At 41.3% G+C, this 18,924-nt stretch overlaps 1 protein-coding gene and 1 long non-coding RNA gene across 2 annotated transcripts; one reads left to right on the forward strand and one right to left on the reverse strand.

The window, feature by feature from the left end:
- Positions 1–390: 390 nt before the first annotated feature.
- ufl1 (UFM1-specific ligase 1) lies at positions 391–15,291 on the reverse strand. The gene is made up of 19 exons (XM_034150637.1): positions 15,034–15,291; positions 14,709–14,854; positions 14,529–14,557; positions 14,289–14,386; positions 13,957–14,071; positions 13,731–13,861; positions 13,450–13,508; positions 13,219–13,365; positions 12,773–12,948; positions 12,498–12,677; positions 12,276–12,402; positions 9,638–9,760; positions 9,315–9,435; positions 8,353–8,519; positions 2,946–3,076; positions 2,253–2,333; positions 2,082–2,167; positions 1,416–1,596; positions 391–862 (listed from the first exon to the last, which is right to left on the reverse strand). The coding sequence occupies exons 1-19, from the start codon at positions 15,108–15,110 to the stop codon at positions 635–637; spliced, it is 2,403 nt and encodes an 800-aa protein (XP_034006528.1). The 5' UTR covers positions 15,111–15,291; the 3' UTR covers positions 391–634.
- A 2,521-nt stretch (positions 15,292–17,812) lies between these two features.
- On the forward strand, positions 17,813–18,685 carry LOC117498498. Its single transcript, XR_004557581.1, has 3 exons — positions 17,813–17,951; positions 18,226–18,293; positions 18,471–18,685. It is a non-coding gene; the product is annotated as an uncharacterized LOC117498498 (long non-coding RNA).
- Positions 18,686–18,924: the final 239 nt, after the last annotated feature.

The following is an 18,924-nucleotide window of genomic DNA, read 5'->3' on the forward strand; positions in this document are numbered from 1 at the left end:
AGGTATACATAACTCACTGTCCTCATCAAATGACTGAATCTAGGAATTCTTCCATTATCAAGGAAATGAAGGAGCTTGAATTAGTAATTGATCTGATCTGATTAGCTCTTTTCATCCACGCTGAGTTATGAATTGAATTTGACAGTTTATCTTCACCTCAAAGCTTTACTGGCCTGTTGTGGACTGTTGATGGATGGCATGGCGCTATCAGCAGACTGGACTCTCTCTCTCTCTGGTTTACTCACTTTCCAGAACAGGCACGTTTCTTTGCCAACTGTTGCTGTTTGCAAGGATATGAACCTGAGTGTTTCTATAGCCATGAAGGCACAGTGAGTCATAGCACACAGACTCTACACTTCTACAACCTTTTACAATAAGTAACTCCACACATGAGGAAGAGGAGAGCTTTAATGATTGCATGACAATTAGAACCTCATTGAGGATGTTCATGTTAATTGTGTTTACAGGGAGACATCCCACACAGCAATATCCTTTCATTATCCCTTCAATTATGTCCACATGACTAAATCACAAAATGACAGGACAGCAGCTGCTCTAGCAGAGTTAAAAGTATTCATCCGAACATGTGAGAGGGTGAAAAGATTCCTCATTCCTCATTCATTCCTCTGTGATGCTAGTCCTCTGCGGTGGACGTCTTCCTCTGGGACAGCGTCAGGTCTTTGAGCTGCGGGGTGAGGATGAGGAGCTGTGAGCGGACGCTGCGGGCCTCCTCCTCCTGCTCCTCCTGCTCCCCCGCCCCCTCGGCCTTCCCCCCGGCCTCCTCCTGCTTCCTGCTCCGACTCTGGCTCACCAGCTGCTTCACCACCAGGCTCTGATAGGCCGACAGCAGCTGTTGCTGCTCCTGAAAAACAAAACACACTGATTGTTATTCTGATGCATTATTGTTTTTACTAAAACTTACATGAGCTAATCAAAACGTTTGCATATATAAATATTAATAGCTAGTAAATACACCTATCAAATTAATAGAGAAGTCAAAATTACGAAAATAAGTATAAAATGGAAATACTTAAGTAAGGTACGTGTAGAAAAACAATTCATACTAGTGTGAAACTTGATTAATACAAATAAAGATTTAGCAAATTGAACAGAATGGCAATTTAAAGCATTTCCATCTGCCAATCAACACCTCCAACAAGAACCAGAAGGAAATTCAATTCACACACACACACACACACACACACACACACACACACACACGTCTGCTGCAGGTGGTCAAATCAAACCACACAGCTGGTAAAGGTGGCGTTAAGGGTTGGGGTTGAATGCCATTTTATTAGATCTCATTCCAGTTTGAAAAAGGCTTTTTGAACACCCTTCAACCTAAAACCAAACACCCTAATCGATGAGGATGATGATGATCTGTGTAGACCCTCAGGGGGGGTCAGACTCACCGCTGGGATCCGTCCGCAGAGCGTTCCGATGACGTGGGGCACGCAGCGGCCCGGGGCGTGCAGCATGCAGTGGGTGGAGCCCTGGAACAGCAGCACGCTGGTCAGGTGGAGCACCAGAGCTGGGTCCTCCGTCTCCTTCAGCTGCTCCATCAGGGCCTGGCGGTGCAGGAACAGCGCCTGCCTAGGAGACACCATCACACTCAGCACAACTACAGGGAAGTACGTCTCAAATACACATGTAGGAGCCAATTAGCACTCTGGGTATAAAGGTAGGAACCAATGTTTGTAGATTCAAGTTCCGCCGGAAGGCCAAACTGTTTTTCAACACAAACACACACAGACACACACCGGAGCACACACAAGCAAACAGGGGATAAACAAACAAACGCTGAGGTACAGTTTGGCTGCCTAAGGTATTGTGTTAAGTGTAATTTTGTGTATGGAGAATGGAAATAAGAAGCAAGCTAAATGGACACTGAGAAAATAAATGGACTGAGTGTTTTACTTGGGTGTTTACTTTGTGTTTGACTTTTATTCAACTGGCAAGTTAAGTGTCGGCAATTACGTCAAGATCCTCAGTGGATTAAAGCGCTGAGCTTAGCCTCTCAACACTCACTAACAAAATAAAGAAGAAAAAAAACCTATACAAATGTTGTTTTTTCTTACCTCTCCCTTTTCTTGTCTCCCTTCTTCAGCATGAAGCCGCACACCTCAGCACACGTCTCGATGTTGGTCAGAAAGTCTTCAATGGTCTGTGAACGGGTTTTCGTCACAGTATTTCAGATTTATTCTACAAAGTAAAGCGAGCTCATGATGTAACTGACAGGAAACACTCACTTTTCCGTTCAGGCTGTTGTGCAGCTTCATCAGGGGTCCTCTGGTGTCCTCCGACAGCTTGCCCAGAATCTTCACTCTGACCTGAGGAACACATCGGAGACCTTCATCACCAAGACCAAGCTCTGACCAGTCCCACAGAGCATTTCAAACATGACGCCAGCGGTCAGGCTGTATGACCACCACGGCCCCTGGTAGACCACCACACGCATATAACAACAAAGACTACAACACCCCTGTTGTGCAATACTACTTATGTGCAATAATATATATAAACCGCTTCATAATTATTATTATTTCTGGCTGCTGTCCCTCAGCTGGACAATTCAACTCCTGTAATACATCTGTAAATAACTGTGCAACTAACTGTGTATACTTCCCCCGTTAATACCATCACCTGGATGATCTCACAACTGTTACTGGATGTCTTTTTTGTAAATTGTAATTTCTACTTTTATCTTTACTATTTTGATGCATGCTTCTTAATTAATATTAAGCTAGCTTTGGCTGTAACAAGAAACAAAAATGTCCCCTCTGTGGGACGAATAAAGGTGTTCTGATTCTCCAGCTGAGAGGAGGACTCCGGTCCAATAGTCTGTCTTTAGAGTACCCAAGTGTCAGCCATAGGATTCTGTCAAGGCATAGACATCGTATGGTTTCTATTGGCCCTCAGCCCCAGAGCAGGACCTTCCTCACCTCAGGGGTGAAGGTGCTGGGATTCTCCACGGACATCATCAGGTCAGCAGCCAGGAAGTTCACCAGGATGTTGGACACGTCCGAGCACACGGTCTTCAGGACGTGCTTGGCAATGTGGACCTGGGTTTCATCTGCATGATTGATGAATTTCAATAAAGTTAGCTTTGAATGTTGTCCCTTTATTTACAGATTCACTGCATAGTTCTATGTGTGATGTAGTGTAATATACAGAGTGTGTTAGGACCTATACATCATAAATAGAGCACTCGAGCCCATGTTGTTTTTAATTGCTCCAAGATGGCAGCACGTTGATTTGTCTCTGTCTCTGTCAGTCTCATTCTCGATTTTTGACATTGACTACCTCTTGTGCAAACTGACATTTTATACGTTTTATTTAGCTTTTTCAGACCCGTTTTTAAATTGGTCTGCTGCGCTTTTAAAAGTTTTTAGGCTGTTTTTCGTCGTTTTGTGCCGGTGCCTCGCTGTGTCTGGATTGTTTGCTCTCTGCCTGAGCTGTTGCTCTTTCGGACTCTGGATGGCTGTTTGTCCTGCCGTGCTGTCGGGGGCTGAACGACCTGAGCTGCTGTTCCTGAACTAGGTGTGTTGCAGCACAATGTTGCCTAAAGTTACCCTCGTGTTCGCTCTTCTTCTGGGATTAATTGTCAGCCCGCATGTCGGCAAAGCTGACGGATTGCCTCCCAGCGATGTCTTTGTTTACTTTGGACATTCGGATGGTGGAACCTCTGGAATGCTGACTCCATCGGATAGTTTTTACCAAAAGCTGACGTTTTACAGCACAAAATGCGCTCTCCTGTATGCCCTTTTGACTCTGGACTCGCTAATATCGAAGGATCGGAGCAGCCCCGCCCCCCCGAGGAGTGACGCGTCCAGAGCACATGTGAAAAAATCATCTCCCAGGCTGTTAATATTGTTACTGCTTTTACTCTCTGGCAACGTTAACATGAACCCTGGTCCCGAGTGTTTCTCTGCTTCCCTGCAGCAAAAATGTTTTAAACTTGCCATAATTCCCAAACCCTACACTCCTCAGACATATTTTTTCATGAAAAACGTAGGAAAACCTCTCCTAGTTTGGAAAATCAAAAACAATTAAGAAAAAATATTAAACAAAATGCCTCTTGAGGGCATGAAGAGACAAAAAGTCCATCTAGCTCCCAATTGATTCCCATGTTAAATATTTCCGGAACTTTCTTCAGAACAGAGAGAAGTACACTTTAGACAAACTGCTCCCATCTCCACATTTTACACACAAAACCAAAAAAACAACATATATTCATTGGGGTTCCCTGATGCTCACGGTCTGGTATTTTTTTTTTTTTATGGGAGCCATAGTTTTTGAACAGGTGGCAAAATTGTCAGATATAATCCTCAATGCATTCTTAATGGGACTCAGTGCTGCAGTTGGTAAATCGTCATAAATCGTCACCATGGTAACCTCTGATCTCTGGGTTTACACACACAGGTGTTTGTAAACATTCATTCACTACTACTTACATATCTTTATTTAACTGCTTCAGCCTAATTTCAGCTGCAGGAACCATTCAAATATCAAACTGTTCAGCCTTTTCAGCACATGATGGGGAAACTTTCAACTTTTTCAAAATATGTTATACTTTTTAAAACATTCAGCTTTTTAAAATGGAAGTCATTGCAAGGCATTACACACACACACACACACACACACACACACACACACACACACACACACACACACACACACACAACACACACACACACACACACACACACACACACACACACACACACACCACACACACACACACACACCACACACACACACACACACACACACACACACACACACACACACACACACACACACACACACACACACACACACACACACACACACACACACACACACACACACACACACACACACACACACACACACACACACACACACACACACACACACACACACACAGAAGAGTGAGAGGGTGATCAAGAGGAGAGAGAGAGGGCGATCAAGAGAAGAGAGAGGGCGATCAAGAGAAGAGAGAGAGGGCGATCAAGAGAAGAGAGAGAGGGTGATCAAGAGAAGAGAGAGGGTGATCAAGAGGAGAGAGGGCGATCAAGAGAAGAGAGAGAGGGCGATCAAGAGAAGAGAGAGGGCGATCAAGAGAAGAGAGAGAGGGCGATCAAGAGAAGAGAGAGAGGGCGATCAAGAGAAGAGAGAGGGCGATCAAGAGAAGAGAGAGAGGGCGATCAAGAGAAGAGAGAGAGGGTGATCAAGAGAAGAGAGAGGGCGATCAAGAGAAGAGAGAGAGTAATGTAACCTCCTAATGTAATGTATAACTCCTATGAAAATGTTCAAAAAGTGCTCAAACTTCACGTGTGCTAACAGTCCAGCCGTGAAGACATCTACGGGACAGTTTTGAGATTTCTTCAAATGCCGTTGCCATGGCAACACAATGCTCACCATGAAACACGGTTTTCTCATAATTTCAGTGAAAATGCTCGAAATGGCCCAAAACTTCACAGGTTTGGTAACGATGCAGCCATCAACACATCTAAGCGTATTATGGGGTGTCATCAAATGCCATTGCCATGGCGACAGATAATTCACCATCAAGTTAGTTCAAAAGTTTGCAGTTCAAATATTCTGCTGCTTTCCCAAGCCTTTTTACTTTCTTTTCTCATCTTAATACAAATTCATTCACTACTACTTACATCTGATATTTAACTCCTTCAGCCTATTTTCAGCTGCAGAAACCATTCAACTATTACATTATTCAGCTATTTCAGGACATCAAGGCTATACATATTGTTGTTTATACCTTTTTTAAACCTTTTCTTTTAAATATTAAGCTTTTTCTGTATTTTTGTAGCTAAAAGCAGCTACCATTCAGCTAACATATTCAGCTTTTTCTACATTTTCAGCTAAATTCAGCCACAAATGTTCACAGTTTACAGCATTCGCACGCATTTTCAGCAGGAAATGCATTTTCTAGTGTTATGTTGGTGTCTCGTTTTGGTTATAATGCCATTAGCTGGTTTCAGAGTTATCTAACCGACCGTACTCAATGCGTCAGGTTGGGTAGTACTGTCTCTGACCCTGTCACCTTGGAGAAGGGAGCTCCACAGGGCTCTATTTTGGGGCTCTTTTTATTATATGTAAACAATATTTGTAATCAGATGCAATTTTCTACCTATCATATATATGCTGATGACACTATTGTATACTCATGTGCTCCTTCTCTGGATATGGCCGTTTCCAATTTAAAATCTGATGTTATCACGCTGCAGCATGCACTTCTTGATTCCAAACTGCTATTGAACGGTAAGAAAACCAAAGCAATGCTTTTTGCTCCCAAGTCAGCGTCCTCTTGCCTCTCCATTGACACCCTTGATGGCGTCTCTGTTGAGTTTGTTGATACATACAAATATCTGGTCTTTTGGTTGGACAGAAATCTAAACTTTAAACACCACATTGAAGTTCTAACTAAGAAATTGAAATTCACTCTCGGCTTCCTTTACAGACTTAAATGTTGTTTTTCAACTTCTTCCCGTAAAAGGTTGGTCTGTCCCAGCTTGACTACGGTGATACAATCTATAGATTTGCCTGTCCCACTGTTTTGGCCAAACTTGACCCACTCTACCATGCTGCACTGCGATATATATCAAATGCACCCTAAAGGACTCATCATTGCACACTGTATAGCCTGTCCACACGGCGGCGTGCGTTGAAGCTTCAACGCTTCTTCCCATTCACTTTGAATGGGGTGACGTCACGCTTTGCCGAACTGCATTGTGGTTCCGTTGCTTCGCTTTGCTCGCTCCAAAACTTTTGAAGCTTCGACGGAAGCGTCAGCCAATCAAATCATATGCCAGTACAAGCTCTAGCCAATCAAACCGCGTGCTTGTGTGTCCGGGGCGGGAGATTCATGTGATTGGTTGTTGGTAGAGTTTCAGACACGCCCACCGGCAAGCTTCAACGCACGCTGCCGTGTGGACGCTCCGTGACTGGATGGTCCTCACTTACTATGCGTAGGATGCAGCATTGTTTTTTATTAATGTATAAAGCCATCTTAGGAAAGCTTCCACTGTATATTTGTGCCAGATTTGCTCCAGTTTGTGACTCTTACAACCTCAGATCCAGTGCCTGGATACGGTTCCAGGTACCTGCTGTGCGGACTGAGGCTGGAAAAAGGAGTCTTTTTTTATTATGGTCCTTGGTCTTGGAATGACCTTCAATCAAGCCTAAAACTGATGGCACTTGTCCCAATAGCCTGTTTTAAGTTGAAGTTGTCTGAGGTCCTTACCACCAGCTGCTCTTGCACTAATAAGTAGTGTACCTTTCTTACTGTCCCAAATGTGCACAATGTAGTGACTGCTTTTCATCTTTTTGTTTACTTAGTGGTGTTCTCTGTATTTTACATGTCTGTGTTATGTTAAAAAATTAAAAATACAGACTGAGAAGCAAACAACTTCTTCCTGCAGAATGACCCTCTAAATCATATTGGAAAGCATTCATTTTGGATCAAAATAATTGAACAGTACTGCTGGAGAGAGTGGGACTGTTCACACCTCAATAAAAAAGATTCCTTCTATCTGTACAGCATCTTTCAATCTCCATAGTTTTGGCACGGGTGGAGCTTAGTGGAAATAATATAGTGCCTAAATGTTTGAACTGTCTCTTTAGAGATTTAATTGATCAAATCACTTTTAAAAACTCACTTTTTTAGAATTACTTTTATTTTTTCTTTAAAAATATGTATTTATTATTTTCTATCACTTTAAAGGTGGGGTAGGTAAGTTTGAGAAACCGGCTCGAGATACACTTTTTGTTATATTCCATGGAATGCTCTTAACATCCCGATAGCAATGAATATCTTAAGTGCTTTGACAAAAAATCCATAAAATAATTTCATCTGTGGAAGCCGTAATACTGTAAAAAGCACGACCAATCATTTTAGCCGGCCCAGCTAAAATAACTGGATGGCCTACCTGCCTGTCAGCCTTCCATCTGTGCACAAACTTATCTCGTGCCCTCATTGGTCATGTGTGTGCGTTCGTGTGTGTTGGAGGAGGGGCTCTATAAGGAAGTGGCAGATTTTCTCCGGTTGTGTATTTTCAAATTCTAGCGATCTCGAGCCGGTTTCTCAAACTTACCTACCCCACCTTTAACTCTGTGTTGTTATGCTTAGATGCTGTTGTTTAGTTCACTTGCTCTTGGTGTATTTTTATGTGAGAGCACTTTGTAGCTATGTTTCGAAAAGGTGCTATATAAATAAAGTGTATTATTATTATTATTAAGGTAATTGTGTCCTACTCACTCCAGCAGCACTGCATGTGTCTGCCTTCAGGTGTTCTGGACTGAGAAAGATTCCCATCATTTCAGATTTCCACTTAGTGTTGAATTTACCAGAGAAGAACTTGGTGCCCTTCTCAAAGAGGCGGATGTTGTTGTAGAGGCTGCTGATCTCCTCCTGCAGGTCCTTCATGCTCTGCTTCTTGTTGGCCCTGGACGGAGCGCTGCTGGAGGACAGGAAGACCGAGCGCAGCACCTCCTGGTACGCTTTGTTCAGAGGCCTGCAGAGACACTCAGTGAGAACTGGGCTGTGTGGGCAGGGAAACGTACTCCCAGAGGTGGTACTTGAGTAAAAGTAGAAATATCACAGTGTGGTAATACTCTGTTACAGTAAAAGTCCTGCATTAAAATGTTACTCAAGTAAAAGTAGAAAAGTATTATCATCAAAATATAGTGAAAGTAGCGACAGTAAGAGTAGTCATTGTGCAGATTGGTCCATTTCAGAATAATATATATGATATGTTTTATAATGATTGATCATGAAAGTGTTCTCAAAGCTGGTAAAGGTGCAGCTAGTTTGAATGACTTTGTATACTGCAGGGTAGCTTGTGAATTTACTCCAGGTGGAACTAAAGTCTGATTTAAGGCTTGATTATATTTCACATCATTCATCCACATCTTCAAAGTAACTAAAGGTATCAAATAAATGTAGTGGAATAGAAGTACAAACACAACACATTGCAACACATTGAAAGACTCAAGTACAAGTACCTCAAAACTGTACTTAAATCTACTTAGTTTACTTGCTTACTTCAGAATCTTTACCAATCTCAAACCCTAACATTAAGGTATAAATATTACCTATTGAATGCTGCTACAAATATTTTAGCCATGGATTACTTATTCGTCTGTATTTGTATTTTGTATTTGTATTTCCAATGTGTGCTTTTTCTCTATACTTAACATTCTAGTTACTTTATTATTGCTTGCCTTTTATCTGCTTTGTCACTTTTGCTGTAACATTGTACATTTCCCCGGTGCAGGACTGATAAAGAAGTTCTGATTCTGAGTATTACCTGACTAAATGCTCCGCCAGCTCGCAGAGGATTTCTTCGGGGCAGTCGCTTACTCTCTCCTCTAAAACTGCCACGATGTCCTCCTGGGCCATGAAGGGGGCTGCAGTCTGTTTACTGCGATCTTGGAGAGGTAACACACAGGCTAATTAGTCTCCAAGGGACACTACAGCTGCCTCTATCTCCCATGAAAAAAGCTGAACAACCCAGGGGAGAGGTTTCTATCCCAGTAGCCTTCAGACTCTTGTTACAGTGAGCAGGCTTAATGTGCACACAGAGACATGTTGTCCCTGTAAAAGGAAGTAGCTGTGTGTCCATGAGCGTACTTTGCTGTGAGGGTCCGGTCTCCTCATCGCTGTCCTCGTCTCTCCTCCCTTTCTTCTTGGTTTTACGGATGCGTATCTCTCTGGCGTTGCCTCCGCCGCCTGACTTCACACTGCCGCTGCCCTCTGGGAGACACACAGGCACATGATGTACAATCCACAAACAAATAACCTTCTTCTTATTAAATATCACCAGGGATGCTCTATATAATACAAATACTGATTTTGTAACTCCTTATTTCCAAATGTTGCTTTTTTTTTTAAAGTACATAGCTTGTAGTTTAAGTGCACCTTAGGAAAAGAACTACAAGGATATACAGTATTACATTACATTCCATGTCACTTGTTAGACGCTTTTATCCAAAGCGACTTCCATACATTCAGTACTAGGGATGCTCCGATCAATCGGTCACCGATCGAGATCTGCCGATACTCACTCTCTACCGATCGAGATCTGCCGATACTCACTCTCTACCGATCGAGATCTGCCGATACTCACTCTCTACCGATCGATCGGTGCTCTCTAAACATGCCGATCGCGAGAGCCGATCGCATGACGTAAAATACATGACACTTTTCTCTGTGCGCGGCAAAACAAGCTCGCCAAAATGGCTTCACTAGTCTGGCAGTATTTTAAGGTGTCCGAAAAAGACAGTAAAATAGCGATATGCAACGTGTGTGAAGCAGAAATCCTGCAGCTCCACCCGCTGTGACGGACCGGTGAGCGGAGCGAAACACACATTAAGAGTTAGACCTTACACACCTAGCTATTTTATCTACCTCTGGAACTAGCTAAACTAGTTATAAATATGTTTATTCTTCACTGTCGGGTCACTCATTACTGGATCAGTGAGCTGCATGAGATACTGTCAGGCTGTCAGGGGAGAGAGAGGGGGAGAGAGAGGGGGAGAGAGAGGGGGAGAGAGGAAAGGAGAGCGCTTCCGCTCATTTCTCCCGTGTTATTCTCCAAAGTTAATGTAAACTTGAATAATGTACATCATTTGAATGAAATAATTAAGTTGGTTGTTGTTTGTGGAAGCTCCAGTGAATGATCCCCATTAACTGAGTTTTAAACATCACTTTAAATGGAAGATTTAAAGTGATGTTTAAATCTTCCATTTAGGCCCCGCCCACTCGATCGGATCGGCGATCGGTATCGGCCGATACTGATTCCGGCGATCGGCCCCAAAATTGGCGATCAGAGCATCCCTATTCAGTACTGGAGCAATCTGGGGTGAAGTGTCTTGCCCACAGACACAACGACACGCTGACTGCAGTGGGGATTGAACCAGTGCTCCCCTGATCCGAAGATCAGCGCATTGTCCCACTGAGCCACACCCTATATGATTTATTATTTCTAACCCGCTGACCGATCCAGATCTAACTGACATTACTAATCTTAACTTCTTTCTGTTCTGACCATTCAAATTCATTCATTTTTTCTAGTAAAGTTCATCAAAATATGTGTATTTCAAATTGCATTATTGTTGTCTTTGAAACTTTGAGGGAGATTAAATCATCCCGATATTCAAATATTCGACCCCCAACGAGATAACTGTTGGGGGTTGGGCTTTGCTGGTGGAGATGTGAAGCATTCTGCCTCAAACACATGGGTTGTATGTATCAAAGAAAAGATCTGGCGTAAAATATCACTAGATATATTTACACAAGCCATACGGACAGTTTAATTTCTGTTTCACCATCATTTAGGCCTGAGAATATTCCCGAACTCCAAGCCGTAAATAACAATTCCTGAGGACAAAATGTATGACATTAGTTTGAGCTGCACATTTACCCAACACCTCATTAAGAGGCTGGTGGAAGCTGGGTAACCAGAGCAGCTGGGATGAGTCACATGACATTAAGACACTATTTAGATGATCTGCAAAACTAATTGAATGAGAATATTCGCTGGTCTCTATCCTTCTATGATCCAAAACGGAGTGTATTTTTGTTTTTTGACCGTTGGAGAAAGTTAATTTAGAACCGGAGAAAAAAATAAAATAAACATAAATGTATTTATTAATAATAAAAGTATATTTATGTTATGAAGTAAATCATGTATTAATACATTGCCATGTGCACACGTAACATTGAATTGACACTGTAAACCCCTTAACCCCCCCATCCCTCATGTTATTGTCCTGTCCTGTTTGTAATGTGTGTGAGCATTGTCCTTGTCTTTATGTATGTCTTTGAAAAAAAACACAAAAAAACATTTGAAGACATCTATGGATTCCAGGATTGATCATCAGAAAAATAATCTGTCGATGAATGATCAGGACTGAAAACAACAGTTGCTCTGCAGCCGTAGTTTGAATGTTGGTGCCCCCCCACCCAGTTTTCTGAGGCCTCTCAATGGATTCTTCTGTTTCTCTGTCTCAAGGTTTTTCTCACAACCAGCGCCTAGTGTTCTGGGCTACAAAACAAATACAAAGGTCTGAAATCTGTGTTGAGAATCCAATATACCTCCTAGGAGTCTGAAGACACTTCAGAACACTGGAAAAAGAGGACGTACATTTCTCAAATGTAGAAAGAGTAATCAGTCTGAGAGCCAATTGGGTCACCAGTTTTCTCTAGATTTCAACGTTTTGCTATATGTGTTTATTAGTGTGTGTGAGGTGGGCTGGACTTCACCAACCTGTACTCTTCTTCTTGCGCTCTGCTTCTCTCTTGTCCTTTTTAGAAGTTGATGTGCTCTCTGTCAGCATGGACGCTTGCTTCAGATCGTCTTCAGTTATCAGGAACACTGGATTGTTCTTTACTTCCTGGGAGACGCATGAAGAAATAGCACACACTGTACCTTCAAAGTCTTTTTTTCTTATGGTTGAACTCATGCAGATGTGACGGAGGACGGCTGTACCTTCTGAGCTTTCTGCTGCATGGCTTCATCAAACAGAGAGAGGCAGTTGCTGATGAACTTCTCACTGACCACCACCGTGTCTCCCAGCACTCTGGCAGAGGACTGGACATTAGTGCTCCTCATCGCCTCGGCGATCAGCATCCCCATGTCCTCCACTGACAGGCAGCTGGGCAAAATGGGCTGAAAGAGCCAGAGTGAGAGCCAGGATTAAAACTGAAGAAATTCATATATTTACCATGAATAGGGGCTCAGTTAGAGACAGCTGTAGATAGCACCTGTATGTCAGTCCATGTGGCTGAGTTGACGGCCTCCTCCACAGATGCCTCCACCTGGTCCACCAGAGCCTGCCCCACGCAGGCCGCCCTGAGGAACAGCAGCTTGCTGGACTTGAAGCGCTTCTTGATATAGCTGCTGGGCTCAGGGATCCCCAGCCGGACCAGAGCATCAAACTCTGCAGGAGGAGGAGTGCACTTAGACCACACACACACACAATTATAGTAATACCTATTATTGTATTAATAACCTCCAAAATACATCACTCGCCTCCCTGAGATTTAAAATGGTACATGTAACATTATGGAAATAACATTTCTAAAGAACAACTAGACCTATATATATATATATACTTAAAAAAATAAGGAATCAGATTACCGTTACATTTTTGGAAGATATGTTCCAAAAATATGCTGATAGTAATAATAATAATTTAAAAAACCCATACCCAAATATCCGTTCTGCTTGAGGAAAGCGTCCACCCAGGCGTTCTGAGTTTTGGAGTAGATATCAGGGATGTACACAGCCTTGTCCTGCCGGCCTCCCACCACGCTGCCCTTCAGACGGCCGGTGTTCACCAGCTCCTCCAGGACCGCTGGCAACAACAGAGCCATCACAGAATCAGACACTGAGGCACACTACCACCATAAAACACAGAACCATCAAACTCTCTGCTTACAGTACAGAAGATGTTCCTGAAAGCCAAAAGCTGCGATCATGCTGCTGACAGGTGTCGGCCTGCAGGACACAGAAACAGAAAAAAAACAGAGTCAATCAAAACATTTTCTTCTGTCCACTTTCGTAAGTCGTAAATTCTGCTCTGCTAAGATATGACTATAAAGAAGTTGTTCATAAACGTGGTCATTTCTTACGATTAAAAATTGGTCACTGCAGGACAGGTAGTTGTTGTAAAACATCTTGCATAATGCCTGATGTGTGAAATGCATGAGCCATGTTTACCTGGTAATGGCACTGAACAGACCTCGTATCCTGGCTTTGTGACGAGCAACAAAAGCTGGAGTGAATATCACCCCCCTGTTGTACTCGTCCATCTCTCCCTGGATGAGCTTCCCGAGACGCTTTGACAGCTCCTGAGGTACATCACAAAACACACACTTATCAATATCAATATTACATCTTCTGTGATGAACACGTGCAGTAAAAGGCTGGCAGTGGTGACACTCACCTCATTCAAGACATCTCCTGGGAGGTCGTAGTTTTTACACAGCTCTGCGATACTGATCAAACCGGCCTCCTGCAGCTTGTCGTTCACCTCCTCCGCCAAGCGGTCCAGGTACGAGCTGCAGACATGACAAGATCAGCAGCAAAGTTCAAAGATATGTGCCCAGGATGTGCTTTTCATTGACCTTTTCATTGAGATCTTCAATTAGTTACATTTGAAAACAAGGAATAAGTGTTCTTTAAAGTCTACCTCTATTGATTGTTTTTGTTTAGTTACTGTCCAAGAAACAGAGATAATAACTTTTCATCGAAGGACAACTGTCACTGAATACTCACTCATCAATAAGTTGTCCCAGTACAAGTTGAACTCCTTTATCATATTTAGCAATGTCGCTTGCTCTGTTTTCCACATGGACCCAATCCACATTGATGATCTGAAGATAAGAAGATCCAGACATAACCAACTCATAGGAAATCTACTAATGAAGGTAACATGGATTGTGTGTCTAACATATGGTACATATGGTACAGGACTCAGCTGGTACACACAGCCATATTTCAACCTGCTTAACACACCTGCTGGAGGTCCACGATGTTGATTCTCCCTGTTAAATAGAATGACAGGAACAATTCACTGTTATCATTCCCAACTGTCAATATGCTACAGCTCACAGTGTAATGCATGGTTTCCAGGCCATGAGGCAGGTCTTTGAGAGCTAAGCAGACAGTATGATGTGTGGACGCTGTCACACTGACCTCCGTGCACGTAGAGCTCATCTCGGATCTCCCTGCTGATCTGAGCCGGGGTGATGTACTCCTTTCCGTCCAGGGTGTGCACCACATCCAGCTTCTTGTCTTGGACCAGTTTTGTAATAATTTCAATGCAATTCCTCTCCGATAGCCTGCAAAAGGTTAAGAACGTGTCATAGCTGACGTTGACCTGCTAATTGTACGTCTACATTTGGTTTTATAATGATAGCAGTTCACAGAAAGGAGACATTTAAAAACTAGCTTAGCAGCGTTACTTCTAAATGAAAGTTAATGCTACCCAACATTAGCTTTGCTGCTAACAATTTCTTACCTTTGCACGGTGTCAGCAAACTGTGCTCTCTGAAAATCAGCAGCAAGCCGGCGGATTTCTTCCCACTCATCCGCCATTGTTTAAAGTTGATTTTTTACCAAGAAGAGTCAGCTGTCAGGACTTTCTTTAAACAACCGCTGCCAAGAAGCAAGTGCGGGGCTAGGCTAGCTACCAGACTGCCGAGCCACACGTCAACATAGAGTGACGTAGAACCGAGAGCCGCGAGGGACACATCTCCGGATTGTATAAAGCGTTAGCCATACTGTAGCACATAGGATTTATATTTATTACAGAGGGTAATACGAAAGATTTTTCTTCACCAAGGCTAAGGGGGTCCGTGTGGACGAAGGTACGTTTTAACCGTTTGTTTTTTAGTTCTAATTGAAACAAAACAAAAAACAGAAACGGGTCGTTTTTTTGTTTTTCAATTTTGCCCCAAAACGGAAAAACGGCAATTCAGCTCGTTTTTCTAAGTACACCACTCAATGTTTCGTTTCCATAGGTGGGTGTGTCTCCAGTGCCTCCTTGCTTCTGATTAGCTAGTTTGCCCTATGCTTGCGCTGTACTCTTCAAAATAAAGGTTCTAACTCTTTGCACAGTGCAAAAATGACAAGCGATAACATTATTTTTGGCCATACGTTTTTCATAAGACTGATGAAGTTGGAATCAGTTGTAGTTACAACTATCCCAAATACTATGAAATACTTTTACTGTGTACTTCTTGATACTCTCCTGTCAAAGTCCACTCCATGGTACAACAATGCCTGTCTTGCTGCTATATGTGACGACTCCGAGCAATACAAATACTTTTAAGTTCGAAGACTGATCATTTTGGACTCAGTAGTGACTACTAGCGCAAAGACTATAAAATACTTTTATTTTGTACTTTCAGAGAAATCCTCTGTCAAATTGTCCACCCTGAATACCCCATGCAGATGCTCCTGTTGTCTGTCAAACACAAGCAGAAACATTACTTTCCAAAAATGGAAAGTTATCTTGGTCCCGCTCCCCACGTGAAAAACGGTACGTTTAGTGCTGCTAATGTAATGAAAATGGCTAGTAGTGTTTTATTTAAATGGATATTTAGATAGTCAACTAAGAAACATAAAGTACTTGAAACGTACATTTTGGTAACAATTTTGAATATGATCATTTTCTTGAGCTTTAAACTCCTGGGGTCAAAATGACCACCAAGGATAGAGGGTGTAAAGCAAATGTGAAGATAAAGGAGGGTTAAGAATACATTATATAGCAGTTTTTTGTTTTACAATATCCTAAAGTCTATTTTTAACACACTATTGAGTTGGCTTTTTCATTACATTTAAAATATAAATTGTATCTAAAATAATACTGAGTGGGCAGGGTATACATATTCACACCATTATGCAATCATAGGATATTTTTAGTTCGACAGATATTTGTCCAAATTGACTACAAAATAGTACAAATGCAAAACATAAAAACAAATGTTTTTTGGTGAGTGAAGTCCAAAGGCGTATTATAGATTCTTTGATTGTGTAATTACAAGGTGAGAGAAAATAGATCCACATCGTCCTATTCAACTTGTATTTTTCAATCTTTTAGTACATTTTTCTTAGAAAAACCTTTTCTAAATTAAAGTAAATTATTTATAAAGGTTGAGTCAATATAAGACTAAAATAGTTGAAATTGAACGTAAACTGTATCAAACACCACTCCTGAAATTGACTTTGGTTGAAGTTTATTATAATATTGATATTATATAAAGATCTATATATAACATTGATTAAGCCTTACGGGTCCCTTTTAAAATATATATATATTTTGTATAATGTTCTGGTGCCTTATTTTCAATTTGAAAACACATGGCAATTTTATTAATACAGCGGATGAAAAGATTAGCAGGAGGATCAATTCTTCATGGGTGTCATTGGCTCTCTAGATAAAGGCAGTATCTGTTTGCTAACCTCAGATATTCATTTATTTAAATAAGTGACCTTTGAATACATATTGCAAACATAGCCTTAAAAAGGTGCAGGAAAAGGACTTCAAATATTACTTAAAGACTGGACTTTTTAATTCAGTCAAGAGAAGAGAAAAGAGAATAAAGGAAAGAAAATCGTTATAAGGGGTGTTGTAACATTAATGAGAGACATAATATGGCTAGGGAGGCTGTGGCTGATCATGCGTTGATCTTTGATTCAATCTCCACTGCAGTCAACATGTCGTTGTGTCCCTGGGCTTCACCCCAAATAGCTCCTGTGAGGATTGTCTACACTGTAAAAAAAATCTGTAATCTAGGCAGTAAATTGCTGTATTACCCACAGTAATTTACTTTGAATTTGTAATACAGTGTGATACTGTACATTATGCTGCATTGTGGGAATATTATCCTTAGGCGGGAAATGTATACAGCACTTTAAAACCATACTGTAATATTACAGCAATACTGTAATGTTACTGTACAATGTACAGTAACATTACAGTATTGCTGCACATAGTGCTGCTGCATTGTGGGAATATTATCCTTAGGCGGGAAATGTATACAGCAATTAAAACATTATACTGTAATATTACAGCAATACTGTAAATAGTGCTGTAATGTTACAGTATAATTTTGTTGTTACTGTACAATATTTCGGGGTGAAAATATCAGGAGCAAGAGGAGAGAACCGCTGTGACCTTTAACGGATTATTTAGATTTATAAACGTTATTATTGCCGTTTTTTTCCCCTAAAAGTTCGTATTTTATTTCGAGATTGAGTAGCAGTATTATATGGCTAAACAGCTTCAACAGTCAGCGGACCAAATGGAGGAGAGAGATTCAGAATGTCCTCACCCAAATCGAGGAGGAATCCTCCAACCAAGATCTCTCTGCAATTCTGGTCATGATGGCACATTTCAAGGAAAAAGAAGAGGCTCTTTTTCTTTTGGCTGATGTAAGTGGAGTTATACATTATGATCTTGTGCAATGAAAATGTAATAATTTATGCCTTTCAAATATTACATTGTATTGTGCATTCATTTGAACATATTATTGTGTGTGTGTGTGTGTGTGTGTGTGTGTGTGTGTGTGTGTGTGTGTGTGTGTGTGTGTGTGTGTGTGTGTGTGTGTGTGTGTGTGTGTGTGTGTGTGTGTGTGTGTGTGTGTGTGTGTGTGTGTGTGTGTGTGTGTGTGTGTGTGTGTGTGTGTGTGTGTGTGTGTGTGTGTAGGACTGCAACCAAGGATGACATTGAGGCTCAACTGACCCTACCACACACACCAAGGCTCATCATGTTAGGTAAGGTTTGACACTTTACTTTTGACATGTAAAGCTGAACATGTATTTTAATTCCACATGTTTTGTATGTGTGCTTCATACATGTATGATCTCTATAGTATTTAATTTTTCAGTTTTGAAGTAGAAAACATTTTCAATGATATGCTGCCTTTTCCATTTTGTCCCCTTCTCTTGCAGGGGACCCTTTTACTTTCACATAATTACAGAAGATTTACTGTTGTGATTTGATGTTGTGACCTCACTACTTGTGATTTTGTATTTGAATCTGTCATAAACTGTCCAATGTAATCTGTCATAAACTGTTGTATTTATATCTGTCATGAACTGTTATATTTATATCTGTTATGAACTGTCCTATTTTACCATGTTTTTCATATTGAACTTAATATTGAAATGAAATCAATAAACATATTTTATTTAAATTGTATCCCAGTATTTGTTTATCGTTTCAGGTAGCACCTATTGCAAATGAGACAAGGATCTAAAATTGGTTAAAGAGAAAACTGCAGTAATATACTGTTTTAATGCATACACTACTGTAAAATTATACTGTATACAGAACAGTAATGTATTGTTATTTCACAATACCAGTATTGTATAATCACAGTAAAATATTGTTTTTGAGGTTACA

The sequence above is a fragment of the Trematomus bernacchii genome, unplaced genomic scaffold (genome assembly GCF_902827165.1).
Source record: "Trematomus bernacchii unplaced genomic scaffold, fTreBer1.1, whole genome shotgun sequence".
Classification (NCBI taxonomy): Eukaryota; Metazoa; Chordata; class Actinopteri; order Perciformes; family Nototheniidae; genus Trematomus; species Trematomus bernacchii.